This window comes from Zeus faber, assembly GCF_960531495.2.
Source record: "Zeus faber genome assembly, chromosome: 19".
Classification (NCBI taxonomy): Eukaryota; Metazoa; Chordata; class Actinopteri; order Zeiformes; family Zeidae; genus Zeus; species Zeus faber.
Genome location: NC_137206.1, coordinates 22657027 through 22671591, shown reverse-complemented (window position 1 = coordinate 22671591; position 14565 = coordinate 22657027). Strand labels below are relative to the sequence as shown.

The window sequence follows — 14565 nt, the reverse complement described above, 5'->3', positions numbered from 1 at the left end:
AGTATTGGATGGTGGTCTGAAGGATGACTCTGGAGGCCAAGAAGAGGAAGAGAGTGAAAGAAGAGCCAAAGATAAAATGGTGGAAGTTGTAAAAGGAGGAGTGTTGCATGCAATTTAGGGAAGAGGTAAGGCAGGCAATAGGTGGGAATGAACGGTTACCAGATGACTGGTAAACAACTGCAGAAGTGGTGAGGGAGACGGCCAAGAAGGTACTCAGTGTATCATGCGCGAAGAGGAAGGAAGACAAGGACTCTTGGTGGTGGAATGAGGAAGTACAGGAGAGCATAGAGCGGAAGAGGTTGGCGAAGAAGAAACGGGATATTCAAAGAGATGAAGAAACATCGAGGTGCCCCACGCTGGGCACACGCTGCTACGTGCACTTGGCACTCACGCCAGGTGGGGCGTCTGGTCGGCTGCGTGGGCGTGGGTGGGCATGGGGGGCCTGCTGGCTCGCCCGTGGGGTGGGAGGCTCCGGGGTGTCTGTCTGTCGCTGTGGGGCTGGGAGACGGGCCCACGGTCCGTGCCTTGCGCCCATGGCCCGGATTCTGTGCCTGCGGCTGCGTCTTGTGCCTGCACCTGGGGGTTGGTTGTATGTCTGCGCCCCTGGGGTACGGGATCTCCTCGTGCTCCCTGGGACTAGGTAATGTTCCTCGGGGCTGGGTGTGAGGGTTGCTCCACGGCCCTATGGCTTCTGTGGGGGCCCAGGGTCTTCTGTGGGCGCAGGGCAGGTTACTCGGGGCTTTGCTGCAGCTGTAGGGTGTCTACAGCGCTGCAGAGTTCAGGGGGCTTCGGGGCCCCTTCCGCTGCTTGGAGGCGCCGCGACATAATACCGACCTTCTACACCAATACCAATGGGGATAAGTCATGTACACTCACCGGTGGACACACACACACACACACACACACACACACACACACACACACACACACACACACACACACACACACACACACACACACACACACACACACACACACACACACACACACACACACACCACCACACACACACACACACCACCACCACCACACCGGCTTCGAGTGCACCCCAGCACCCTCCTGGTTGCATTCCTGGAGGGTGCAGAGTTGAGGATGTTGAGATTCTCATTGGGGGTGTCAAGGATGGACAGGAATAAGAATGAGTACGTTAGAGGGACAGCTCAGGTTGGACAGTTTCGTAAAAAAGTGAGAGAGGCGAGACTGAGGTGGTTTGGACACGTGTGTAGAGAGATGAGAGTAACATTGGGAGAATGATGCTGAGGATGGAGCTGCCAGGCAAGAGGAAAAGAGGAAGGCCAAAGAGAAGGTTTATGTGTGGTGAGGGAGGACATGCAGGCGGTTGGTGTAAGGGAGGAAGAAGCGCAGAACAGAAGGTATTGGAGGCAGATGATCCGCTGTGGCGACCCCTAACGGGAGCAGCCAAAAGCAGTAGAAAGTGTAGAATCAAAGCTTCAAAACGCGGTATCAGTTGTAGGAATCTATGGTATCTATGGAAGCTATGACTTATTAAAGATTACGGTTTTCGAAACAGAAGTTCTGAGAAATCAGATTTTAAAGTTTTAGGAACATTTCCAGACTTTTTCAGCACAAAATACACATTTAGAAAGACAATTAGTGCTTTAAATAGTTACATCTGGATAGTGCTGTACTCCTACAATGAGATAATGTTGAAATTTATTTTCTGAAATAATATTAGACTCATTCATTTATAAAAATATTGGAAAATTCATAATTCGTAAAATTTTAAGTTTGATGTTATTTTTTTCATTCTACACTCATGCTTACTATAGGGGCATGGCCCCTCTATTATTCTGTAACTTCTAAACATACTTCTTATCTTCTAAACTTCTTCTAAAATGATTTCCTGCCTTTATTGTTTTTAACAATATTTTTGTAAATTTTTGGGGATTTTAATAAAGTCGCACTTTTCAGATCTGGCACATGAAATCACCAGACAACAACAATTCCCTGAATGCAAATGGCGGGGTCCTTCCAGCCATTTGCCTTCTTGGAATTGGTGTTTTCTGGGAGCACCTGCCACCTGCTGCCTTCCGCTGCTGGCTGCCAGTTCTGCGATATGATTGAGAGCTTCTGCCACCCTCTTCTTATAATATATAAGAACACAGAAATATGTCAGGGCTCAAAACTAACTTTTGAAAATGGTTGCCAGGCTGGCAACCAGGTGGTTGCCATTTTTAGTCACCTCATATTTTGAGTAATTAAGATACTATGCAATTATGCGTCAGCTTAATAATGAACATGACATAATGTGACATAAAACAATGTTTCAAAGCTTTATCACAGAAACCAAACAAAACTATTTGTAGTTTGTGTTTTATCTGATACTTTACAGAATTTGAATCTTCAAAGGAGAAGAAACAAAAGTCAGGACAGACAACAGCTGTGATAACATGAACTCCTCTTGTTCATACTTGGCCTGATCTATATGCTCACCGCACAGACAATAAGAATCTAAATTTAATCTAATCTAACAGTTCTTGTCCTTTGTCCCCAAATAGTTAACAATGGTAAAATCTAATTTCATCTTAGCATTTTAAAGTAGTCCTCCATGAGATGGGGTTGGAGCCATGCTAATTATTAATGCTCCCTGTTTACAAAGAGCTAGTAATTGTAATGGCAATAACAAAAACAAATTTGACCAAATTGACTAGAAAAAGACTAAAACTTAAGACATTTCCTGTATATTTCTATTTCATTTTAGTTAGTTTTGTAAGTATACAATATCGTTTCAGTTAGTTTTCTGGGTTTTTCTTCAGTCTAATTTTGACTAAAATGTTTTTTCACACCTAGTTTTAGTATTTTGTTTAGTTTTAGTTAACTGTACAAGGATGCAAACACATGTATGGTGAAAAAATGTCCAAAATAAACCTATCCAATGGTATCCAGCAGTTTTTCAATTTCCCATGAACGCATCACTTCCAACACGCAATACAGTTTTCCGAGCATCGTTTCCTGCTTAGAGCGCGTTCAACCCAAGATTCGAGCCGTTTCCGCATCTTAGTTCTAATGTTATATCAGAGAATGGGTCCAATAGTTAATCAATCGCGGATGGTATTGTTCTCTCGGCTGGCCGAAAAATAAAAATAAAAAAATGCGAAAATGGATCGCCTCCCTAAAGTCGCCACACTGCCCCCACACTGCTTTAAGTTGTTTTATTTTGGGGAACGGAGAACGGGGCGCGGCGATCGGAGAGCCGTGTTCGCGTGTGTGTCCAGAGGCAAACGACTCACACATAAAAATATATTTATTATTTCCCTTAATTCCTCATTGAAATGTTATCCCCGTGCATTCTGTAAGGTTCAATTTGTTTTATCATTTTATTGTAATACACATTGCCTGAAAAAAATAATAATAATTTTAAAAAAAGCCTGCTCAACTTGAAGAATCTCAGTCGACTGACGGGTTTCCAACTGTTGATTCGACTTTTCATCTTTCAGCAGACAGCCCTACTAAGATCGGACAGAAATCTCCGAAGTGTTACTGTAAATTAGCCTGTAATAAGTTAAAAGCGCAAATGTTACAACCTGCATGCCTGATCCATCCTGTAGCTTGTCAGTCGCACCAAATCAAATTGGCCTCCAAAGACTTCCACAAATTTCCTTTTAGTTTTTCGTTCAGGTTCATCTGGTTCTTTGACAGTTGAATCAATTTGCACATTCGTTTGTGATGGTGACGGGTTAGTCCAACTTTTCACCACAGATAGACAACTTAATTTGCTTTGCCATTGTCTCTAAAACTGGTTCTGCAGTGTTAGATGCAGCATTCTGGTTCCAGCTGTAACAGCAATACTCAAATATCAGTAATGCAACAAATGTATTTATTTTGGGGTGTATGTTTTGCTGTTTGCCAGACCTATTTTTCATGTTAAAAAAGTGGATGCCAAAGGGGGCAACCAGAGGCCACAAAATGGTTGCCAAGAGATGTAATCTACTGTCGAGTCCTGTATGTTTCCATGGAAAAGTGAAATTTCTTGCTCCTGGTGTTTATTTGTTGTTGTTTCTTTAAAACATTGTTATGGAAGTGAAGTCAGCTCTTATACTTGAGGCGTACTCTGAGGCGTTGCAGCGCAACCTTTTTTTTTACCATGCGAAGAAGACCCGTTATAGTCTGGGGTAATTTATAAGCATAATTTATCAAAACGGCTTCACTTTCTTACTTGATGTCACACAGAATATGCAAGGGTGATCTTGATCTAAATGTTTGCATCAAAGGGAACCGTAAGATAGCTGTTTGTGCTGTTCAACTGGTGAGTTACTTTCCCTGTGAAATGCTGGTTGATCGGGCAGCCTCGACTTTTTAATATTCATTTCATATTTCGAAATCAAACGCAGTTTTGAAAATACGTAGAGAGATAGCAAACAACTTAGACATTCAGACACTCAGAACATAGATCTGCTATCATCTCATTTTGGACGAAGAAAGGAATTTCCAATGTTTCTCACACACAGGCAACTGTACTGCAGAGCAAAATGCGCACATTACTCTCACTCCAGTAAGAACAATACACACGCTGTTAAACTCCTATACGGCCCGCCAACTGCTCCAAAATGCTTTGGGGGCTTTATAAGGGGATATGGAATTTAAAGATTTATTTTGGTGTGGTTTTATCTTATTTTATTTCAAGATTTATTTGACAAACACAAATGTAATACTGGTATTAAATGATTGAACAATATGGATTGCAAGATCCAGGTTAGAAGACTATTTGAAATTGCCTATGTAGAAAAGGTAACGCCACTCCTCCATGACGGGCCGATAAAACCTTGCGACAACTCCTCGACCAATGGCTGTCGAAGGAGGTCACACCTGGTTCCGCCTCCTCGAAGGACACAAGAGACTCCTCTGTCGTGACCACTTTGTTTTACCATAGAACTTTACTTTACCCTGCCGGTTGCCACAGCCTTCTTTCCTGAAGCTACATTTTTTCGCACTGCGACTGTACGGAAGTCATAGAGATCCTCAGAGACACTTCTGAATATGTGTTAACAGCCCTGATGTAACGCCGTCCCACGCCGTGTTAATGCTTTGCTCTGGTGTGTGGCACCAGGCCTGAAAAAAAAACCAAAAAACTTTGCCTTCACTGAGGCATGTGCATATTTGTACCGACCAACACCCCCACGAACAGAGTAGATACAGGCTAGATAGGTTGATATATATTTCATACATCCATGCATATCTGTGCGTTAGCGCTGCAGTTACCTGACAGACGTCGGAGCGGATGCCAGTTTTCCAGAAGCCCTGGCTGCTGAGCTCCACCGTCACCTCCCTCCGCATGGTGTTCTTCTGACGGATCTTCTGAAGGGCCTCCTGCCAAACAAACAGCCAGGCAGCCAATTATTGATCCACTCCAGCAACGCCGAGGGGGACGACACCCACATCTTCACAATCGACACAACACCTCGTCCTCTACTCTACCTCCATCTCCCTCTCCCTGCCCGTCTGTAGCTCCTTCTGTCTGCCATTCTGTCCTTCTCTCTTAAACTCTACAATCTGTCCGCCAATTTGTCTCTCTGTCACCCATCATGTGTATCAGTGGGTTTTTGTTCTCTTATCTCTCTCTCTCTGTTTTAAATTGGACATTTTTACGCTGAGAAAAAATAAAAAAAGATCAGTCCAAATGAGATGCTGATGGGTGTTCTAGGCACTCTGGAAATCACAGGAGGAAAGTAGACAAAAGAGTGTGATTCCAAAAGTCATGTCTTAACAGAAATGGGTCTTTGTCAGGGTGTGTCAAGGTGAACAGGTGAGGCCTTGTCTTCATTGTAGATATGACATTGTGGCCAAAGGGTAGGCAGAGGTTACATCAGACGGTAAAGAAATAAAGGAAAATATAAATAATAGAAGAAATAAAGGATGCTAATATAGTAGGGCTGCCCGTCAGTCGAATGAGATTCTTCAAGTCGAGCAGTCATATTTTTTCTTTTTTTTTGTTTGTCAGTCAGTGTGCATAATAATAACAGCATAAAACAGTCGATTAATTATCAACATCCCTACTTCTATCAATTAATTGTTAATAAAAGATTTAATCAATTAAGATGTCTTATCGATAAGACCTGAACAACCTGCGGTCTTGTTGTAATTGTATCAACGGGAGTTTGGGGAGCAGGGCTGTGGTGTGGAGATTGGAGGGTTTGAGCAGCCACACCTGACCTGGATGTAGGTGATTGGGTCAGGGTGGCTGCATACCTGTTGCTCATTGTTTGGGTTAACGAGCAACAGGTCAAAACCTCCATCTTCACACACACTCAGGAGAGGAGCCCTGTCACGACATTTTCCATCTGCTCCTGGCTAATTCCACCTAGCCTCATCTCTCCAATAAACTAATGTCTACAACCCGTCTTCTTCTGTGTCTCTGTGCCAGAGGGCCCTGGAAACGCCACATGGGTGGCACGTGGTACTAGGAACTGCCACAAGGACGTTTAGAGAAAAAAATAAAATAAATACCCAGCCAGGAAGAAGTAGTACTCACCGGAATGACAAGGGGCAGTCAAGAAAAAAAATGGGAGTAGTCGTAGAAGGAGACGATTTACGATTAAATTGTCTATCCGCGATTGACTATCGATTGTGATTGACATTGATGATGAACATTTTTTTTTTTTAATATATTTTTTAATATGAGCATTGAAATGGTGTAAGAGCAGTTTACTGTGCTCTGAAACTGAAGCAGAGAGGGAGGGGGCGGAGGCTCTTGCCCTCTCCGCTCAGAGCCGTCCAGTAACCACTGGTGACCGGGTCTCACTCACAGGCACGTGCAGAGACGTTAAAAGGGGCAGGTGTACCGACACGTTCGCCATGAATATATCTTGCCGAGACAATCCGCTACCTCCATGCCCATTGACACTTAAAAAAAACAACGGGCCTCATAAAAAGGGCGCCATGGGACCCATGGGGCATTAAGGGGCAGGTGTTGCATTCAGATGGGAAAATTTTTCACGATCGGCCAAGCCTACCACGTAGTAAAGTGGAGCTTCTCGTTGTTGCTAGACAACTATTGCTGCCTTCAGATGGAACAAGGTAGCCGGGAATGGGATAACGGCACTTTCCGAACAGCTCAGGGGAGGATAAAAACCAAGAGTGAGGGAAGGGAAAATGGAATAAGCGATATGCTGCTATGGTGATTACAAAATATATTAAACTAAATTATTTGTGTCGTTATTACAAATAAAACTTTGAGTAATGTTCAGCCTCTCGTTGTCCATATCTGCACCAGACTTGATCTGCTACGTAACATTCAACTCATTCTGTCGCAGAAGACGGCAACATTTTTTAATATTTAACTCGAACAAAGACGGGTCGGAAATATTCTCGTATGGGGGAACCAGCTCAACCAGTCTTGCCTCAAACTTCTCTATTTTAAAATGAAATTATATGAAATAAGGATAAACACTCCCCGCACTGAGGCACAAACTCTCAGAGATGCGTGACGTCGTGTAGGCCCCCACGCGCCATGGCATCACCCAGCTTTTATCTTATCAATTAATCAACAATTGTTTGTTAAGGATAACAACTATCAAATAAGGAAATTCCTTTAAATTTGCATCCTGTGTGTCCCCATCACAGACAGCCATGCCCTGTTCCTCCAAATAAAACAACAAAACAACTGTGATTTTAGTTGTTTTATTTGGAGAAACTGGGGGGGGCTGGGGGATGTAGAAACTGTAGAACTAATGGGAAGCAAATACACATCAAAATGGAAAATGATATAATAAATTATATCATTATATGAGAAAAATAAATAGAATGCACGTGGGGAGTGAAGTCCAGCCCGTCTGTTTCAATCCCACAGAAAAACTCCTGTAGCACAAATTGGTGAAAAGTTAATGCTGCTATGATAGAAAGGTGTCAGAACACACAGTGCATCACAGCTTGCTGCGTATGGGGCTGTGTAGTCACAAACCAGTCAGAGTGTCCACCGACAATGGGCATGTGAGTGTCAGAACTGGATAGGGGTGCCACGATTTGATTAGACTTTCGATTTTAAGGTCATGCGTGTGAGTCCAGTCAAATAAAATCATTATAACTAATGTTCTTTTTTTGGAGTGGAATTAATTTTGACAAAATATTTAATACATTTTCATAGATAAAATAAATGCTTGGCAGCTGTTAGAGACAAACTTTTCAACACTACAGCAAGTGTGCGACTCTTCCCCACCACACCATTGTGCGCTGTGTACGTCCTTCTCTAATCTGACAATTTTTTCCCTAATTCTACTCATCATATCACAGCATCATGTTCTGTTTAACATTTTGATCTTATCTTTATCTTTGATATCACAATCCAAATCATATCCATAACGTTAACTACTCTTATGCAGCGCGTGCCGGCACTTCTCACAAGCCGCCGGTCTCTGTTCTGCAGTGCCAAGAGGACATATTGTAAAATATATTATTTTATTGACTTGCAGCGGCAGTTCTTTAAATTATTAGAACGCACACACTATGAGCTCCTGCGGCTCAGGCTCCGATTTGCCCCAACATTTATTTGTCTTTGCAGTCAACATCTAGGTCGGACAATATTACCCACAAATATACGGAAAGAATCGCAAAACTACTTGTTGATTGTTGACTGATATCACGTTCAAAATCAAACATGCATTTAGATCGATTTTTAATTGGAATTGTGACACCCCTAGATCTGGACCATGGAACAGTGGAAGAAGGGGGCCTGGTCTGATTAATCACGTTTTCTTCTACATTATGTGGATGGCTTGAGTTAGGGTCCAATCCAGTGGAGCATCTGTGGGATGTGCTAGAACAACAAGCCCCCAACCTCCCAACTTCCAGGACTCAAAGGATCTGCTGCTAACATCTTGGTGCAAGATACCACAGGACACCTTCAGAGGTCTTCAGAGGTGGAGTCCATGCCTCAATGGGTCACAGAAGTCAGCATTAGGTTAGGCTACACCTTATCAGTGGTTTTTAGTGGTGGTTTTAATGTTGTGGCTGATCGATGTATATAAGGGATATATTATTATATATAGATTTATTATATATTGATTTTATTAATATTGACTGTGCAAAAAAAGCTAATTCATACGAAGGCTCAAAATTGACTGACATTACATGACGCATCTACGGACACATCCACACATACATAGTCACACTTATTCGCTACTTATACTTATACTACTTAAATAGAGACAACTCCATCTAGACGTCCATCTCCATTTCTTTAATGTCCCCGCAGTTATCCAGCTGTCAATCAGACAGACAGACAGAAAGTGATGGTGTTGGGGGTTGCATCTGATTTACAGCCATTGCATAGGCCTCAATCCCAGGATCCGTGCACCAAGGCACAAGCCTGTCCATTAGTACCGACACACAAGAGCCTAGAGGTGCCTTCCAGTAGAAGCAGCCGCCGTAATTGTCACACACACACACACACACACACACAACACACACACACACCAGTAGCAACAAACTGACAGTCCAGCCGGTGCGCGGCAAGAGAGGTGATATGGGGGTAAACAACAGGCTTCAACATGCAACGATGGAGGACATATCGACATAGATATACATGCGTGCCCGTAATGAGACGGCTGCACACCTCCACGTCTTCCTCTGCGCATTTTCTACGGTGAGTCGAGATGCTATCGACTGCGTCCAAGTTCGCCTGCGATCCGTCGAAAATGGAACAGGATTTTTTGGACTTGTGGAGGAAATCAAAAAACAACAAAGGTATGAATAAATAATGCTATCCCACTTTGAACTGTGCATCAAAGCCGGCGAGAGCACAAGCGTGCGTACACACGCACACGCACACACACACACACACACACACACACACACACACACACACACACACAATTGCAAAGACAAGTTTAAATGGTATGTACATGAAATATTACCCATGCAGTTCAACTAGGACACAAAGTAGCTCAGAACAAGAAGCCAGATCAAGCTTCAGGAGGTAAGTTTGACAACTTCACATGATTTTTGGTTTCATTTTTCGTTTTTCTTATTCTGCCGATGACATTACGACATAATGAAATGGACATACAGCCAGCAGCATTGAAATAACTACTACTACTGTTCATTGTTTCCCTTTCACTCCACCAATCACATAAGAGAATAAGATAGCATGATATAACACATGGGACATGCTTCCAATTATGGAGGACCAAATGACTCCAGATGAAGGATAAGTGCGATCGAAGCTAAACAAACAAAAATGTGTTTTGTGTAGTCGGAGGATGCTGCATCAACCACCATCCCTAAAATCTACCAAGGGGGGTATCATTTTGTAAAAATACTACTTGAGGGATTGGTTGGCTATTTCTCCACCCAGGCCTTATTAAAATGTTGGTTGCCATTATTTAGAACTGTTCATAACCTCACTAAACACTTCACTCTTGAGAAACAGCAGAATCTCACAGTGCTTAAATGCAGTCCAATGGGGCACACATTTAAGCCATATTTGGTTTCTATGACCATTATCACAGCGGCATAATATACAACTTGCAATAGTGTAATAAAACATGTCAAACTATTTCAGATGAGCTATTTATTGGCATTGAATATTGTAACATAACAAATTGGGTAGACTGGTAATGTGCCTCCACTCAAAAGTCTAGATCTCTTTGCTGCCACGTTTACAATTGCCTGAGACCTGGGATTGTTGAATATAACGATTTTACTAAAATATCGCAATCTGTTCAAATAATTGCGATCGTTTCATTATGTAACAATTGTGATAACGCTGGTCTAAATAAATAACTAAGACATTTTATTTTAAACTACTTTTTGAAATCTGGTTCATACAGGCCTAACCCGAAAACAAACCATTTCTGCTTCCTGCCTGGGAGATTTGCTACCCCCGGCCAAAGCTTTCTAGGTGCTGGAAAATAAGTTTTTAATGATTAATTTTCCTTATTTATTATTTTATTGTAAAGCAGGCAGTGAGTAGAACCTGAGCAGTAAATGTGCTCGGCGACGGTAGAACATCGGTTGGCCGCAATGCGTATAAGGCCGCCGTTCCATTTTGCCACATTTAGCTCATCCTGCTGACAAGAGCACTCAGGGACGCCGGATGAAAGCGAAAGGTGATTGCATCTTTTTATTTTCAGTGCCACCCTGATGACTTCAATGTCGTAATTTGGACGGGGGCTATTTGAAAATATTTCATTTCCTGTACATATTATTTGGTTTAGCTGTTTTTGCACAATTCCCCGTGTTCAGCTTTTGATGTCATGTTTATTTTCCCTGTCCCTCGTGTCTGTCGTTCCTCGCTTCTGCGTTTCATCTTTTGGGATGGCATTTTTTAATAAGCTCTTGGGGGTTTTTTTGTGGGTTTTTTTTATTCATTTTTCGCTGTCTTTTTAACATTAAGTTATGGTTTTTATGTTTTCAGAAATATATTTTATTTAAACCAACGTTTTGTTTTTGTTTTTTTACTCAAAGGATCATTATGCTTTAGTGATACAAAATGGAAAGACGAAATTTCATCATGTTTTAATAAAAAATTTAATTCAAGATTTTAGCATTGCTAATATCAGCCCAACACTCTAGTTTCTCATGTACAATTCCTTCCATCACCCAAGACCACATTTGGACTATCTATTCATCATTATCCATTTACAGAGCTCCAGACTAAATTTTTACACTTGGTGCGCCTTACTTTTTCATTTAGGTGCACCAGCACATCATTAAGGTATACCTAAAATCTTTCAGGTCAGGATTAGGCATCTTAGGACCAGGGGGGACAAGATCAAGGGGGGACAGGGGAGACAGGTGGAAAGGTTACCGCCGCCAGTTCTGGGCTGGGTCTTTCAGGGCCAGGAAAAGGTGTCACGGGCACCACAGCATTTTTCTTGACCAAAATATAATCAATAGTTCTCGGGGTGTGCATCTCTTTCTTATAAAACGATCACATACGCATCTAGATACATCGGATATGATGCAATTCAGGGATGATATATTTTAATATGTAACGATTCCATGCGATTCTATGCAATCTGTTACAGTTCTTAACATCTGTTTAATGTATAACAAGTGAAAAAAAAAGTCACTCCCCAACTTGTTGAACTCACAAAAAAGCGCAAACTGCAATCTAACGATTCCTTTGCAAACACGCAGATCAAGATCATCCTTGGATATTCATAAGTGGTGTGAAGTCGGAACGTGGAACCGCTTCGATAAAAATAAGGTTATAAATAAACCTGGACAACACTGGGTCTTCTACGAGTGAACTGTTGCGCTGAAACCACCTCAGAGGACACGAAGAAGAAGACTGATGTCACTTAAAAAAAACAATGTTTTAACTCAACAAATAAAGACCAGACACAAGAAATGTCACTTCTCGTCAAATGTCGTCACCGTGTCGTTATGGATCACAAGAAGAGGGTGTCAGACGCTCAATTATATCACGAAACTGGCAGCGCGAGGCGGCGCAGCAGGGATGGGAATGTTTAGAAGTTACAGAATTATAGAGGGGTCATGGTAGTTTGGTGGTCATTCATTACTTAAACTTACAATTCAAGAATTCACTTCAATTATGTATTTTCCAATATTTTTATAGATTAATGATTCAAACATTATTTTGGATAAACACATTCAACATTCTCTCATTGAAGGAGTAGAGCATCCAGAGTGTCCAGATGTAACCATTTAAAGCACTTACTAAGCAGTCTGGAAATGCTTTAAAAAACTTGAAAGCCGGAGTTCTTAAAAATTCTGTTTCCAAAGCCTTAATTTTTTAATAAGTCATAGCTTCCAAAATATTTGCTTGATTGCCACAAGTCGCACAAATTCCCATACATTGTTTTGAAGCTCTAATTCTCCACAAAAAAGTCTTGATGTGAAAAAATGTGACCCTAAAGTATGAAGTGGGTCACATATTTCATAAAAGACCAGGCAATCCCAAGTATTTTTTGTTACTTTAACTTTTTTTGTTACTGCATTTAGATATAATAATATCTAATATATTGTGATTGTGATATATTGTGATTGTGATATAGTAATATTTAATATAATATTGTAATGACCCTGCATGTGTTGTATTGTTAATCATCAGTTATAATGTGTTTACCACGGCCAGTTTACAAATTTCGCCAGATGGGATGTGCGCCGTGCGATCTGGTGTAGGGGTGTGTGTGCGGCGAGACCGAGTCGGGGAGAGAGAGAAAGAGAGAGAAGAGAGAGAAAGAGGGAAAGAGAGAAAGAGAGAAAGAGAGAAAGAGGAAGAGAGGAAGAGAGAAAAGGAGAGAAGAGGAAGAGAGGAAGAGAGAAAGAGAGAGAAGAGAGAGAAAGAGCGAAAGAGAGAAAGAGAGAAAGAGAGAAAGAGGAAGAGAGGAAGAGAGAAAGAGAGAGAGAGAGAGCGAGAGAGAGAGAGATCGAGCGGGGATGGAGAAGCGTTCGGTTGTTTGGCTGTTGGTTTAACGGCCTAGGTTATGGTGAAAACAGCAGCCTGGAAGGTAACACTCAACCTCAGTGTCCAATAAAAATCACATGGCTTCCTCCGAAGTCTCCAACGTTACAATCATCTGTTGTGGCTCTGAGCGCCGTGTTGAGACGCAGCGCAGGGTTCAGGCTTCAGGGATTAAGGGAAAGATTCACATTTATTTATTTATTTTTTCCCTTGGTTTCTTTCTTGCATGGAAAATTAAAAATGTAAATCTATTTATTTCCATTTGTTTCTACTTGTATAAGGGGACATTTTAAACCCAACGAAGGGATTGTCCTGCTCCACCTTGGATCAGGGACAGTGGATTGCGTAATGGAGAGAGAGCGATCCCTAGTCCACTGTGCACCCCATCCCTGTGTCTCCAAAAAAACCCAAATAATTACTATTTGAAAGTAACATGACTTGTAGTGTTAGATCACTTCTGCAGCAGCTTGCTTTATACTGAAGTAGAAGCAACAAAGGGCCGGAAAACTGAGTAATGACTTTGGAATTTTTATTTATTTATTAAATTATTTATTTATATACCCTTATCAGTCCCACAACGGGGAAATTCGCAATTTCTCTGGATTTACCCATCCTAGTATCTGACGTATCTAGGAGCAGTGGGCTTCCATGTAGAGGCGCCCGGGGGGCAGTTAGGGGGTCAAGTGTCTTGCTCAAGGGCACATCAGCAGACCTGCTCTACCATCTGAACTACTGCCCTCCATTCCGGCCATCGACCGGTTCATGGTACATTTCGATCAATCCAGGGGTCCGTGTATTGATGCGTTGGCATCTTAACGTTAAAACCGGTTTTCCTATTTGTATCGGGGAATTACACCCTCAAATAGTTCTCTTCATCTTGAATTAGGTTATCTTTTGAGGGTGCTCCGATCAGAAGAGCCAATTAGATGACGCAAAACACTGGCGACAATTTCTCTTTCCTGACACGGGCGACAATTTCTCTTTCCTGTTATGCAAGGTGCATTTTTGTTTCATTCAATTAGGAAATGGGGCATCATTTAAAAATATATTATTAAAAAAATATATATATATATAACCTAAAACAAAAACACACTTTTTAATTAGTTTTTGTTTTTTTTTGGACTAACGGGGTCTCCGCTCCACTTCCAGGATGGGTGAGCCCATCCTGCCCGCCCATA

At 41.9% G+C, this 14565-nt stretch overlaps 1 protein-coding gene across 3 annotated transcripts in view; it reads right to left on the bottom strand.

The window, feature by feature from the left end:
- Positions 1-14565, bottom strand: part of drosha (drosha ribonuclease III) — a 147451-nt gene that overhangs the window by 95284 nt on the left and 37602 nt on the right. For all 3 annotated transcript variants that reach the window (XM_080020549.1, XM_080020550.1, XM_080020551.1), the window contains one exon: positions 5221-5328. In XM_080020549.1, the coding sequence (XP_079876675.1) occupies positions 5221-5328 (108 nt within the window). The remainder of the gene's footprint in view (positions 1-5220; positions 5329-14565) is intronic.